Source organism: Rhinolophus ferrumequinum, chromosome 5, assembly GCF_004115265.2.
Source record: "Rhinolophus ferrumequinum isolate MPI-CBG mRhiFer1 chromosome 5, mRhiFer1_v1.p, whole genome shotgun sequence".
Lineage (NCBI taxonomy): Eukaryota > Metazoa > Chordata > Mammalia > Chiroptera > Rhinolophidae > Rhinolophus > Rhinolophus ferrumequinum.
In genome coordinates, this window is record NC_046288.1 from 1,921,294 (window position 1) to 1,936,792 (window position 15,499).

Here is a 15,499-nt window from a genome sequence, read left to right on the forward strand (position 1 = left end):
TAAAAGAAGGAAATCCCAAGCACTAAGGTGTTGTCGCCATTGCTATTTTCTGTTCATCCTTTCAATGTGTGTGTGTTTCTGTGTGTGTGTGTGTGTGTGTGTACACAGGTGTTCGTGTGTGTCTGTTTTCTGTCTTTGTGTATGTGTATATGTATGTTTGTATATGAGTGTGTTTGTGTGCATCGATGTGTGACTACATGAGTATTGCTGTGTTTTGTGTATATCTATTCGTATGTATGTGTACATTCGCACAGGGTGAAGCTGCCCAAAGCCAAGTGACAGGGAAGTGTGGTCAGCCCACCTGTGTCTTCCGCACGAGCCATTCAGGCTGCGGTTCCTTGGCCTGGATGCAGCCTTCTCTGAGAGAAGCCAGAGCCTGGAGGCGTCCAGGCGGGCGGGGCGAGGCCGGGCGGTGGGCGGAGCGAGGCCGGGCGGTGGGCGGGGCGAGGGCAGGCGGTGGGCGGGGCGGGCGGTGGCGGTGGCGGCGGCGGCTCCGGGCATGCTCCGCCGCGGCGGGTGCAAGCGGGCTGGTGTCGCTGGTCCCCGGCCGGCCGGAGCGGCGGCGGTGGCGGCGCCGGGTAGCATGAGGGAGCCGATAGGTAAGTCTCGGCGACTCTCCCCACTCCTGACTTCCACTGTGCATTTGGCCCGCTCCCACGGCGCTTCGCGGGCCTCTCCCCCAGCCTCCCGCGCTCTAACCCCAACTTCTCCAGCAGGACGTTGCTCGGGTCCGAGCCTCACCCAGCCTGGGGTCGTCCGCACCCGGCGCGGAGCACCCCGGCGGCGACCATCCCCGCAGCGTCTGGGGGGAGGGGCGGCCCGCTTCTCCAGGAGGGCGAGTCACCACCCCGTAGGTGCCCTGCCCCGGAGCGGGGCACGGGGCTCCCTGGTGTCGCCCAAGGCCGCGGCTGGCGTTAGCGTTCGCGGAGCCCCTCGGCGCGGGGGAGAGCCGGGGAGGACAGGGGTCGCTGTGCCCCTCTCGGCGACGTCCCCGCCACCGTCCGAGTCCAGCCACCCACCTCCCTCGCCCATGCGCCCCAACTTGGACGTCTCCACGCCGGGAGCTGACAGCCGCTGCTCGGAGCCCTCCAAGGTCTCGGTTTCCCACGGTGTCCCCGGCGGCCGGACCTGCCCGCGGGACGTGGGGAGCTGGCGGCCGCGCCCCCGATCCCTGCTCAGGTCCCCGCCCTGCCTGGCGGCCCCCGCTCCACGGGTCAGGACTGGGGATTAGAAGGCTAATCGCCGCTGCTCCCAGAAAGTGCCGCGGTAGCCTGGCCCCCGGCTGCTGGTGGTCAAGCGAAAAAGAAAAGGGGGGTGGAGGTGAGAGAAAGGAAAGAGCCCCGCCTGAGAGTGCTGTAAATCTCGTCAGTTCGCTGGTTTATGGGATCTTGAGCTGCCTTCTCGCCTGGGGTCCTCGCTCTCAGGTCTCTGCGAGCACCCTCCGTTCCCCCAGCCCAGATTGCGGTCGTCACCCCAGAATGCCAGGGTTTTCCTAGATGCCCGGACCGCAAGGAGGCTCGGCACCTACAGCTGAAGGCGCCGCTCTTGCTCCTTGTCGCTGACAATACCGTAGCAGCCAGGCTCCTCGGATTCGTCGGGGGGTTTGAAAACGAAGCTAAGATTTCACTACTAAAGAAAAAAATAAAAACGGGACTTTATGCCCGCGCAACCTGGTGATGCCCTAGTCCTGCTACTCCACCCTCTCTAGGAGCAGAGGACTTTGGGGAATTAGCTTAGATCACCACTACCCGCCCCCGCCCCCCCCACACACACACATCCTATCACCCACTCTTGCATCTCTCATCCCATACATCCCCTCCCCTAACCCCCATGCCTGATTCTCCCTCCCCTGGTCTAGTTGCCTGGCCTGTTTTGGGGAGGAGGGTGAAAGAGTTCTGACCACACAACTCAGATGTTTTTCCCCCACAGCTTCCTTTCTCTGGCTTTTTGTCTCTTCTGCTTTGCAGATATCCCAATGATTTGAGGTGAGGGTTGGAAGGTGGGAGGGGGTTCGTGGGAGGGAGTGGAGCGGGACACGGGATTTGGGCAGCCAGCAGTGTTCTTTTTTAAAACATTTATTTGCTTATTTATTTTAGTTACAATTGACATTCAATATTATTTTATATTAATTTCAGGTGTACAGCATAGTGGTTAGACATGTATATAATTTATGCAGTGATCCCTTGATTAGTCTAGTATCCACCTGGCACTATACATAGTCGGTCCAACATTATTGACTATATTCTCTGTGCTGTACCCTACATCCCCGTGATTATTTTGTAACTACCAATTTGTATATTTTAATCCAGAAATTTTCTTGACAAAAAAGGCAGACTCAATAGTCTAAACTGAGTGGTCACAGGCTGTGAAGTTAAAACTTCGGGAAAATGGTGCCTTATGTCAGGTAGTTTTTGAATTTACCCTGACCAGTTTATGATCATCCAACAACACAAGTGTGTAAAGTTTTTTTGGAAATCACATTCAGATTCTTTTTTATGGGACTTGTGTTGGTTTTCATGTGAAATTGGGAGTTGGGTAAATTCATGTGGTTTTCCATGATATTCTGTGGGTTTGGACTTTATATTTATTTACCTTGATATGAAGTGTCTAATTTTTAGCCACCCACTGAACAAGCTTCCTGAAGATCCCTAAATGTTACTGGGACAGGCAGCATGTAGTGAACTGTTTCACTCCTACTGGAGCGGGTGAGCAAATATTTGTTGAACAGGCCTTAATCTGCTGGGCCTTTCTCCCGCCAAACTTCACCCTCTGCTGCAGAGACTGGAAGATCAGGCCCTTGGCAGGCCTGAGAGATTTAGGGGGATTGGGTGGGTGGAGGGAAGCGTAGGCCAAAAAAAAAAAAAAAAAAAAAAACTGTCTTTCCCCCTCCTTGGAATGTAACCTAAAATGCCTGAGTGTCCACATGCTCTGGAGAGCTTGACAAGCTAATCAGTTATCTAATAACCCATCTGAGTGGTCACAGATTTTAGGGGTTGATGGTATATTGTTCAGTAGCTATAAAATATAACTGGACATGGGAGGTACCACAAGGAGAATAAATAAGGACCATTTTTCAGTTAAAAGGAAGCAAATATGAAAAGATCCTTGGAGTCTGATTTTTAAAGTGCAATTTAAACATAAATCTGAGAAATACTATCAGGAAAGAAAGCCCAGGAGCCTGTGGTTCCGCCAAGTGTTCGGTGTCCTCGCTGGGAGAGCCTGCTAGTTTGGGAGGACAGCAAACGCCAACCGTGCTTAGGAGTCCAGAAGTTTCTCTCTTAATGAGCTTGGCGAGACTCCACGCCAATTATTCTGGAGAGAGTGTAGAACACAGAGGTAGGATGGAAACAATTGTTCTGTTGTGGTTTTTATTTTGATAAGCAAGGACAGTATCTCTGAAATCCTCTGGGCCTATTGCTGAACCCATTCCTGCAGTTTTTTTTGCTTTTTTAACAGATGTTGTTTTTTACCTTTTGAATGGGAAGGGTTATCTCACTCATTAAAACCTTGCTATTGTGCTTTGTTTCAAGGGCCTGCCAACTTAAGGAATGCTGAGGGCCACTCACTTGCCAAGGCCAGCAGCCCAGGGAGGGCGAGGTCAGTCTCCAGTACTTTGATATCTGCTTTAAACACTGAATGTCATTAAAAAAGTACAGAAACTACCCTAATGCTCAGACTTTGTCAATTACCTTGATTTGAATTTGTGGTCCCTTGTATAAAATTTGGATTATCACCTTTACTTTCTTTAATTAAATATGTTTTCCAAAAACTTTTATAGATAAAATAGTTGCGAAAAGCCTGACCAAACTGGCAAAGACGATCAGACCACTAAATATCCTTGTAGTTTACTGCTTATTGTTTATCTCTCTATAGCTAACTTATTAAGCTTGTTTCTTCTATATGTAAATGAAAGAAGTTAGATATTATGAAGAGAAACCAAGATATATTTCAAGGAGAGAGGGGAGAGAGAGAGAGAGAGAGAGAGAGAGAGAGAGAGAGAGAGAGAGAAACTGGACTCGTATGTATAGGAAGAAGAGTTACTGCTGGTTATCTCTCAGTGGGGTTATTGGGAACTTTTACTTTTTGCTTAAACACTGAATTTTGTAGTGTTTACTTCTAGAATAACTTTCTATGACTTTTGTAATTAGAAAATAAGTAAAAATGTAAGAGTTATATGAAATTATGAAATAATTTAACATTTTTATAAAACCTTGGCTCTTTTATTCTAAAGACATTTAAAAACAAAATTACCATGTCATAAACCTAATAGACTATTTTTGGAATCTTTATATGTGGAGTTGAACATACATGATGATAGTGGAATTAAATTCTAACATATTACAAGTTTCACAATTATTTTTGCAAATAGCCAAAAAAATTCCAGAAGATTAAAAAAATCTTATCTAATTTTAGTCCTTTTCTTAATGACTGATAAGCTTTCAGAAATGTTGATGAGATACTTAGGGTCTCAGAAAATGAGGTGAGGTCTCCAAAACATAATGGTGTGACATAATTTAAAGGTGAAAGAGAAGATGAGAGAGACTGAGAGAGAGAGAGAGAGGGAGGAATGTTCACTCAAGTTGAGGGGGAAAAGACAAAAAAGAGCAGTTAGAAGAGAGATATTTAAGAAAAAAATACAGTGCATAATATTTTCTTCTCTTTTCTTTCTCCTTTTGGATCAATGCCTTAACACCGACCCAACCCAGCAAGATTAGAGTTCCAGGATCCTTTTGATCTTAGACTCAAGTTCGTTCTCTCTCTCTCTCTCTCTCTCTCTCTCTCTCTCTCTCTCTTTTTCTCTGTGTGTGTTTGGTCACCTTATAAAAACAACTCAGTGATGGTTATCCTACTAAAATTATTGCTTCACAGATTAAATATGCTTTTTATGATGTAGGAGATTTTCACAAGTTGAGGGCCCTGGCAGAGCTGGCCATTGTACTACGTGGTATGGTCGTGACGTTGTGTGAGAACTTACTGTTCCAGAACTTAAACTGGAACTGTTCGCGGTCTTTATTTAATGATTAAGGCTGAGAAGGGAAATGATAATCCTATTGCTCATAATAAAATACATAGCTCTCTACAAAAACAAAAAAAAAGCTATAGAATGCTGCATTAGAAGTCCATGTATCAATTAGCAACATGCTCCATTCTGGTTTGTTTTATGTCTTAACTGTTTACCTCTTGTTTAAAGAAAGTATTTTGTTATATATTAATCATAACATTAGACAGAAAAATTGTCAGTTGAAGAAATATTTACAGTGAACTGCCAACAATTTGAGGGACTAATTACATCTTAAGTATGGAATGTTTGTGAATACAGCTAAGTTTTAGGTTTTCTAGAGGAGTAAGAATGTCTAATCAAGACCTTTAGAATGCCATTTGTAATCTTGTATTAGATTCTATCAGCAGAACATGTAATTTTAGGCTTACTGCAAATAAGTTAAGAATCTCTGTAGCAGATAAGACACATGCACCATATACTAGACCCTTAGAACCTTTTGTGATTTACTATTCATTTATTCTTAAATGTTTCTTTTATTCTCTTTGAGTCTTACAAATGTGTAATATATTTTCAAAGATGCATTTTCCTAATCCTACCTATGCAACTCCTTGTTTTTAAAAGTGTTTTTTTATGATGATGAAATAATATTAAGTTAAAGTATATGAAAGTGCCAACATTAGACCTTTTTTTTTACCTGCAAAATGGCAACTTCATGTGGTTCCACCTAATAAATTTCATGACAGAACCTCATAAAATACAGTAAAGCATAAATAAGGACATTAAAAACAAAACAAACCTGAGACTCCAATAGCACTGTTGGTATTTTGGTGTTTCTTTTTGGTGTCCTCCCAAATTGTCCTCCCCTCCCCCGATCCATGCATGTGCATATAAACGAAATTGGTATTACCCTGAATGTATGGTTTGGTATCCTGTCTTTATTATTTAACATGGTACCATGAGCATTTCCCTGTGCCCTTATATATTTGAAAACATCATTTTATTCATGTTATACATACTATAGTCTACCATGTGATGCACCAGAATTTTTCTAACCATCCCTTAAATTGACATTTAGTCTAATTTTTTATTTTCATGACTAAAACTTGGATAAATATCCTTGTATAAAATTTTGTGTGTATCTCTGATTATTTCATTAGGATGACTCCTAAGAAGTGAGATGATTAGTCCATAAGGTTTTATACTTTTAAAGATTTTATAACATATTAAGTACTTTTAGGAAAGGAAATACCCATTTACACACAGATACCCCCCCAACACACATTCATACACCCCCAAATAGGTGAACCTCCATAGCTCATCATGCCCTAACCAGCGACATGTAGTGCTTTCTAAAAGCTTCACTAATTTGATAAGTGAATAATGGCATTTTGGTTTAATTTACATGTCTTTAATTATAGGTGAGTGAACATTTGTTTCATATTTTTAAATGGGGTATTTGTGTCTTTCCTTTATTAATTTTCAGTTCATATTCCAGGCAAATTTTGAAAAGGAAGACAAGTTCTGGTTGATTTAATGAGCTTAATACTTGCCTTCATTTAACTGTCTTGGGAGCCTCATAACTGTAAATAGGAGAATAAACTTTTTTTTCAATTAAAGTCGATCGGGGTGACAATGGTTAGTGAAGTTGCATAGGTTTGAAGTGTACAATTCTGTAACGCGTCATCTACAGATCACATTTGGGGACGATGCAGTGGTACCTGTTCAGTGACATTCATTTGCGAGTCTCAGCCTCTGATGATGAGAAGACCCATGATTGAAATAACACCATTTAGACCATGCCACCCACGGGGAGGGTGCTGATGGGTCTTATGTGTCTTTGTGTTCTCTGGCACAGAGCCCAGTGCCTTGCACACTCAGTGCAGAATAAGTGTCTTCACCGATTTAACTGGAATAAGTGTGCAGCTCCTGGGATAGAGAAGTACTAGATGGTGTCCTCCCCTCGGCTGCTCCTCTGCGCCGTGTGTGGCCACGCAGCTCTGCTCTCTTGGTTGCCATTTGTATGGGTGCTGTGAGGCCAAGGTCAGAGGTTCTGTCTTCATGTCTTCTGTATCACGGCCACAAGCCGTGTTCTTTTCCCTGTGGCAGCTGACTTAGAAATGCATGCAGTTCATGACAAGGGAGAACGTGCTGGAGAGAGGGGCAGGTTTCTAGAGCCAGAAGGACCCCAAAGAACCTTTGGTTCAACCTTCTTATTTCACTGGTTTAGGAGAAGACTGAAACCTGAAGAGCTTCTCTCCTTTTCTCTTGCTCAGTGTTTCAGGGTCAGTTCAACACCACAGCAACATAGAGAGATAGAAATTCATCCCTACAGTGAGGATGTGGCTAAGTCGACTCCATGCTTAAATGCTAATGGGTTGTGGACAACACTTTCCTAATTGTATCGTCCCTTCCGTGTGAATATAAACGATATGGCTATTATTTAAAGAACTGAGAAATCTACCACACAATAAGATTAAGTGGCCTCATTCAGGTTCTTTGGAAGCAACAAATAATCTGATGAAAATCTATTTGAAAATGATTTTTGGAAAAAGAAAATTTTGTGCAAATAGGCTGGTTAAACCAAAGTCAAATTGCCTGTCATCTTCTCTAACCAATAGTTGTTTCCAATTTCTGTAATTCTCTTAGTGAAAAGACCATTATCTTAGTCACTAAGACTGAAATCCATTGTATTTCTTCCCTTGAAAATTACTCTTATGATGCCTTTTTGTCTCATCTCCTCTGCTACCACCCCTGCACATTACAATAGGAGGGACTTATAACTACTTGTCCCCACATTTATCCTTGCTCTGGCCACGCTAGTTCTTTGCCTTGCTTGCTGAAACTCTGTGGTCTCCCATTATCTGCTCAAATAAAGTCCATATTCTATCCATGTTGCAGATAAGAGTGAGTATTTCTATGTAGGTAACTTTTTTATAGAATTTACTTTTTTCTGAAAGTTACTCCTTTCCCATTTTTCATAGACATAGTTTGTCTGCTTTTCAGTTTCACACAACGGGTTTTATGATAGCTCTGTGTTACTGACAAAGAGCCTGAAACCCCAAATGATTGAAGAGGTCTGCTGAAGATCACGAAGTGATTGCATGGTGTATTTGTGAATGACTCATATTACTGAGTGTTTAGAAATTCACATTAGTATTGCCATCAAGACATTACAGTCAAATGAGGCATCAACCCTGTGTGTATGGGCATGTGTGCACACACATGCATGTGTGAATAATGTGTGTGTGTGTGGTGTGTATAGGGAAAGAAGCATTTAGAAGAGCCATCCTAATCTCAGAGAATAAAGAGAATTTTTTTCCTTTTAAATGTATAGTTTTTTATTTTACTGTCACCATGCCTTTTATCTTTTCTTGTTTATGCATTATTTTGTAAATCAGCAAACTTTTGTTGCCATTCAAAAAGGAATTATAGATGGATGAGCCTAAAACAGTAGCACAGACTTTGAAGCTAGCCTATGTTGGTTTGAACCTTGTATCTGGACTTACCAGCTGTGTAACCTTGGACTCAGTCTCAGTTTTCTTATCTCTGAAATGGAGACATCAATGTCTACAGCAGGAAGTGTGCTGTCAATGTTACGTAAAACAAAGTGTGCCAAGCAACTAAGAGTATCTGGCACGTTGTAGATCCTCAATGGACGGTTGATGTGCTGCTTCCTCTCTTGAGCTTATAGAGCAGGCTCTTCCCTCTACTTTGTATGTAGAAAGACTATTGGGGCAGAGGGGAATAAATTAACCACAAATTGGAGAGTATTCTTGATGAATTTGTTATGCATCTACTGGAGAGTATCTTGAGCATTTCACCGCCTGTCACAAGCATCCTCAAGGGGGGAAAAGTAATAGAATATAAACCTGTTGGTTTCATGAATCAATCAAAAAACCCAGTGCAGGCAAGCTTGGCTGTTCAGCACTGTTACCCCCGCACCCCATTCCCCCTAAACTGCCTAAATTAGAGACTGCATGCAATAAGCATTTCTTTTAGGGTCTCATCTCATGAATTTAATTTAATTTAAACCAGTCTCATAGAGGTGAACAAGAGAACTGTGGATTGAGTGTCTTCCCACCCAGCTCAGTGTTACTAGATTTTTATTTCCTTCACTGTTTCTTCAATTATGATTCAAAGCTTGTAAGTAGCATTTTAATAACAGAGATAAGAAGCATACGTTTATATTTATCTTATCCTTTTTCGTGTTGTACACTCAGCACAAAATCTTTCTTCTATAAAAAGAGAATTTCTGTAAATCCATTTTTTTTCGTTCTATATATAATTGACCCTTGAACAGCATGGAGGTTACAGGTGCCAACCCCTCATGCAATTGAAAATCCACATATAACTTTTTTCTCTCCCAAAACTTAACTACTAATAGCGTACTGTTGACTGGAAGCCTTACGGATAACATAAACGGTGAATGAAGACATGGTTTGTATGTTATAGGTATTATACGCTGTATTCTTACAGGAAAGTAAGCTATAGACAAAGAAAATGTGATTAAGAAAATCATAAGGAAGAGAAAATACAGTATTGATTGAAAACAGTATGTGTATAAGGGGGGCTGTGAAGTTCAAATCCATGTTGTTCACGGGTCAACCGTACTGTCCTACAAAGTTTGTGTTAATCAAATGGCTTCATTCACTCAACCCTAGTTGTGCAACTGGGTGAGAAGTTCTCTGAGCGGGTGGCTGGGGCTAGCTCTGATTTCTCTTTAGTTAAATCGAGCGATGCCACAACGTCCATAGAAATTACTATCCTAATATCCTAAAGCTCCTAGGAGCCCCATAACCTTGGGATAAAGTGACAGATCCATCTATTTTACACATGAGAAAACTGAGGCTCGGAAATTACATAACCTGAGAAAGGCCGCCTACCAAGGGAAGCCAGGATGGAAACCTAAGTCATTCTGATGTCAAAGCGTGTGCATGTTCTTCTTAATATGCTCTGCCACCCTCTCTACACTTGTGCAGGAGAAAGTCTACAAGCACCTTCCACCCGAGATGAGAAGAAATAGCTGAACCCGTGCTACCCAGAGAACTAGATCCATTAGGATACGTGTCCCTTTGACTAAGCTATTTTACTGTAGTGGTAGAATTTTTAAACGGCTTTGTAGATTTTATTTTTGAAGTGATGGACTTACTCTAGGAATACATGGGCCAGAAAATAGTAGGAGAAAGTGAGAAGAGCAATGGTGAAATCAAAAGAAACAAAAAGCTGTGTCTTGGCTTTCTCATACCAACGAGAGAGAATGAAAGTGGCAGGGGTGCAGAGCTGCCTCGTTTCCAGGGACCCGCGGCTTCCCTCGTTGCCTCTGCAGTGCTGGTTTCTCTGTCCCCAGTGACGGTGTACGCAGACCTCAGGTGCCAAGCCCCTCAAAGGTCACAGGCAGAATGAGGAAGGAAGCAGAAGACAGTACTTTCCCTTAAGGAGATGTGTTTCTTTTTCATTTACTGCCCTTCAGAATAGAAAAGTAGTTTCACTTAGTAGCTACCATGTTTCCCTGGAAAGAAGACCTAACCGGAAAATAAGCCTTAGCCTGATTTTTCAGTGTGACATCCTCTGACCGTAAGCCCTAATGCGTCTTTTGGAGCAAACCTTAATATAAAACCCGGTCTTATTTTGGGGGAAACACGGTATGTCTTTTCTTGGAAAGAACACTTTTGATAGGAGAGAAGAGTTGTATTTGCTGTTGAGAACAGAGCAATGAACTTGTTACACCGAGGGATTTCTCATAGAGTGGTAGGGTCTTTGAACTTGCCGAAATCTCAGAGGTCATTTAGTCCAGCTCCCTGATCAGTGCAGGAATGATTTCAGATTGTAGATTGTGACCTACTAAGGCGCGTGAAATTTAGTGAGCGGTGTGACCTGCATTTTAAAAAAGTGAAATAGAATAGCGCGGTTACAGTACATGTCAGGATGGGAGGGTGCCTATTTTTACTTTAAATATTTGATTGATGTGTGTACGCACACCTTCGGTAGCTGGCTATAAAAAGAAAAAAGTTTCCAAGTAAGTTGTGCTTAAGAACCTCCCCACCAGGAACTCCCAACTTTCAGAGGCAGCGGTGCCTGGATGGACTGTTCGGTTAACATGTTTGTTCTTATGTTAAATGTTCCCTCTGTATGAATGGTATTCAGACATTCATAGAATGAATACAATATTTCTAGTGGGCTCATTTGTCTCGTTATTGTGTCCTGGCTCAGCCAATGCCAGAAGGCCCTTCCTTACCCGAGACTGTACCTAGGCACATGCACTGCCTTGGCCACTCCTCCTACAAGATCCACAATGAGTATTTGAGACACAGCAACAAACAAAAGTAGTAAAGGAAAACACTTCTTAAATGACCTGGCTGGAAAAATCACCCTTCCAGGGAGATCTTAACATGCAGATCTACCCTGAAGTAGAGGATTTGTTTGGCTTAGAAGCAATCTTCCAGAAGCCTTCCTGGCCCCTTGAGATGGGGTAAGGGTCCATTCCGTATCACCATGTCCTTTTCCCTGTCACAGTGCTGTGGCGCTGTGGAGAGGTGGCTAGCTCCTGTCACTAATGCATGCATACGCCATGTTTTGATGGCTTGTTTTCCAGTTGTCTGTACAGCAAGACAGATTCTCAAGGGCAAAGAACGTGTCTTATTCATTATTACAGTTTTAGTGCCTGGTGCATTATAGGCACTCGTAAATTGTGTTACTGCTTATAACGTTTGTAAAATAACGTTGACTGTTCTACAAGAGTGACTTGGATGGGGATTGGAGCAGCCATTCACAAAGCACAAGAGACGTGGGTGCTATAAAGTGGCGAGTGACGTCCCAAATGAGACCAAAGGAATTAGGAAATGGTCTAAACTGCATGATGAACATTAATAACTAATTGAACTATTTCCATAAGGCAAATAACTCTGCCTTCACTGACAAACTAGAGCCATTGTAGCATAAACAGTCCACCATCTTATATTTGTGTGGTGGTTTCCACTTTTACATATTCTTATTTGGCCCTCAGAACAGTCTGGTGAGACAGGAAGATAGTGGCATGGCCATTTTGCAGATCAGAAAACTGAGGTTTGATGCAGTTAATGACTTGCTCTAGGACCAGAGCTGGGGCTGGATATCAGCACGAACGCTGGGATTAAAAGGATCACACCTAATACTGTTTGAACTATTTGAACTGTACCCATAGCTGCCAAGTTGTGAAATCTACTGTTATAATAACTGACATTTATTAGTGTTGGTGTGTGTTTGTCTTTCCAACAACGCTTTGAGTTTAATTAAATGCTGTTGACGTAGAATGCTGACATGTCAGGATTGGAAAGAAACTTTAGAAGGGACAGCTTTAATCCAGCAACTCATTAGATGACTGGCTCCTCCTGGTCCCCTCAGGGTCCCTTCCTGGTGGCCTCTATAATTGATGTGTTAGTGAGACAGCCCTTTCCATCTTAAGTAGATAAGGATGCTGAAGAAAGTAAGCTGAATATGCCAGGGATTAGAGAAACCATGTGACTGTTTAGTCGTGTGTATAAGGGAAGAGGTGATGGTCACTGTGGGTGTGGAGATGACGTAAAGGCCAGAGTCTGAGTTGGGATCAAGAAGGTGACGAGTGTGAGCCTAAGGGAGAGAGGGCCTGCATGGATTGAACAGTGTCTGGGAACACTCGCTTGGCTTACGGGGCCGGTGGGTCATCCCCTCCCCACTTCGCCTCTCCCACCTGGCCCCAAGTCCTGTGTGCCGAAGCTGGCACATTTCATACTCCCGCTTGCCACAAGCTCTGGCCTCAAAAGGTTAGGAATTTCCAGTGATTAATACGCTTTTGACCTCAGACCTACAAGTCAAGTTATGGCTCGTAGAGGTCTGAATCCTTCTGGAAAGATGTTCGTAGCTTGGCCTGGGTTGTGTTGCCACGTAAGGGTTTGCTAAATATAACGACCATGCAGACATAGCCATCATGGCCCAGCGTACCGAACCCCAGGAGGGACGTGAGCCACATACATGCTTGTGAGTGTCGTTTCTTAACACGCCACCAAGGGGCTGCAGCACAGCCGGCTCTGTGGCAGACACTGACCTGTCCCTCTGTGTGGTGGACAGTTGGAGTAAAGTGCACTTTTCTTTTAAAGAGCCTGACATAGTCAGAGAGAGAAACTGCATATCACAAGACCTTAACTCTAGCTTTAAGTGGGGTGCTGACTGGATGTGTGAAATTGAGCCAATGAGTCTGGGGACCCTGGTCTAGGCCACCAGGACTCTGTTGTTATTTTATTTCTTTACTTCTGGGATAATTATACCCCAAATCTATTTTAAATGTTAATTCCCTCTCTCATACACATGCACGTGCAGTTTATCTAGTGAACTCCTAATCATTCTTCAAAACTTAGCTCAAATGTCCCTTTCTCTCGTTGGTTCATTCACACAAGAGCTATTTATTGAGTGCACACTATGTGCTAGTGCTGGGGGTAGAGTGTCAAATAAAACAAAGACCCTGCCTCCTCTTCTTGTCTCTGTGCCCTTGGCCCTGTGTTTCTAATGGAATCGCTTTCCTCTGCAGTCTCCAGTCCAGTGCCTTGCTCAATTGAATCAAAGGACAAATGCTTGCCTCTCTGATCCTTCCATTTCTGTCTAAGCGAAGGACCCAGTTGTACAGCTCCCTCAAAGATACACAGCAGGAGTGTCAGGAATGGCGGAACTGCTATGGAGAGTTTTCTACTAGTGCAGTAACTACCAGAGCTTGTCAACCTCCCATAAAATGTAGGGACCTCAGGGGAAATTATAGCCTTCCAAAGTTTGATGATCTCCATGCTGACAACTGAGACTTTGCTGCTGCCGTAACCTAGCATGTGACGAAGAGGGAGGACATGCGCAGTCAGCAGAATTGTTTGATGGGCCCCAGTAAGAATTCCCACCGACAGGAAGCACATGCGTCTCCCTTTCACCTGCATACGGGCCAGCAGGCATTTCCTGGCCATTGTTCGACGGGGCTGCCACAACGCGGTTTCCGTTCACCAGTGAGGTGGGGCTGGAGCTGGCCGAGCTCTTATAGGCCTGGCTCTGGTGTACTTCTTGCCCAGACGAGCCTCATAACCTCTGGGGAGCCAGATCCATCCGACCAAACTGCCTTCCCCTCTGTTAACAATGGGAAGACAGAGGAAAGAAGATTCTCTTGTGTAAAAATAAACATGGCAGCTCGACCTATTTTCACACATGTGCTCTCTAATAGGTTCCTGTCCATTTTAATTCTTTTTTTGCTGGTATAATGGCTATAGGACAGTTTACTCGGGGAAGTAGCTGCCGGTAAATTAATGTACCGTGGCAGGATTTGGATGTGGACACCCTTGGCCCAAAGAAGTAAAACTTTTCCCCAAGATTTATTGGGAAGAAATGTGATTCTTAAAAGTTTCATATGGAAAAGAGAAGTTTGGGATTGTGTAGTGGGTTGGACATGTATGCTTGATCAGTGTGTCATGTGCTTTCCCATTATGCGCCTGAAAACTTAAGAGCTATTTTCAGCAGCTAGTTAACCTCCCTGGTGGAGGAAAGAAGATTCTTTTCTGCTCTAGCTGCTCTTGCTACGGTATGTCGTGGTGAAGCACATCATGGCTAGGTGTTGATTAAAGATCTCGCTCTGGCCTTTTAGAGCAAAAGGTATGTCTACAAGATGAAAGCAAGGAAGTATAATAAGATGAAGCCAGACACTGGTACTTTCTCTTTTTAGAAACATGAGGTAGTAATTGCAACTTTTGAGCCTGTATTTATTTTCTCCCGTCTCCTTATGCGTTTTATTTTCGGATGACTGGGGCAAGGGGATGGTGGAACTGTCAATCATTTCATTGCTTAAACTCTGTTCTGGACTCTTCTCCAAGAGGCAGCCATCAGAAGGTGGGGTCCCCAGAATTACCACCACACCCTGCAGAGTTCCTGCTGCGTGCATGCTCTCGACTTGCATAAAACAGAGTAATTTCAGGCAGAGCGATCCCCATTTCTTCACTTTCTGTGTAGGCGCCGCGCTGTGCTCGTAAGCAGGGTCTGGCGTGGTCAGGGGGAAGGGACGAGGCAGTATCAGGTAAAGCCGTAGGGAGCACGGGTGAGTCCTCATGAACACTCTCTGTTGTCCCCTCAGTGTGGGTCTTGCCACCACGACGGTCCCAGCGACGGAGCTTTGATGAGGCCAGTGCATTATGTACAGCGTAGAAGACCTCCTGATTTCTCATGGATACAAACTGTCAAGAGATCTCCCGGCACCACACGAGGATCACTCAGAGGGGCGCCAGCCCGTGCGGACGAGAGCCAGAGCGGGCCTGCTGAACGGGTGTGAGGATGGTCCTGCCGCCTTCCCACCCAGTAAGTCATCGCTGGGGACAGGACACGGGAATGACTCGGAAAATGACCGCCGCGCACTGAGAGGCCCCGGAGAGCCCCAGAGAACCTCTGCTGCCAGAACGTCTGAGGCGGGGTAAGCTTCCATGGGAACCCACCATTTTCTTCCGACTTGGGGGCTTGGCAGTGGGT

General features: G+C 44.1%; 1 protein-coding gene across 1 annotated transcript in view; it reads left to right on the plus strand.

Annotated features, from left to right (window-relative positions):
- The first annotated feature begins 480 nt into the window (after positions 1-480).
- The window catches only part of JCAD (junctional cadherin 5 associated), a 43,684-nt gene continuing 28,665 nt past the window's right edge, over positions 481-15,499 (plus strand). The window contains 3 exon segments of the mRNA XM_033106019.1: positions 481-599; positions 3,531-3,597; positions 15,111-15,443. Of these exon segments, the coding sequence (XP_032961910.1) occupies positions 15,169-15,443 (275 nt within the window). The 5' untranslated portion in view covers positions 481-599; positions 3,531-3,597; positions 15,111-15,168.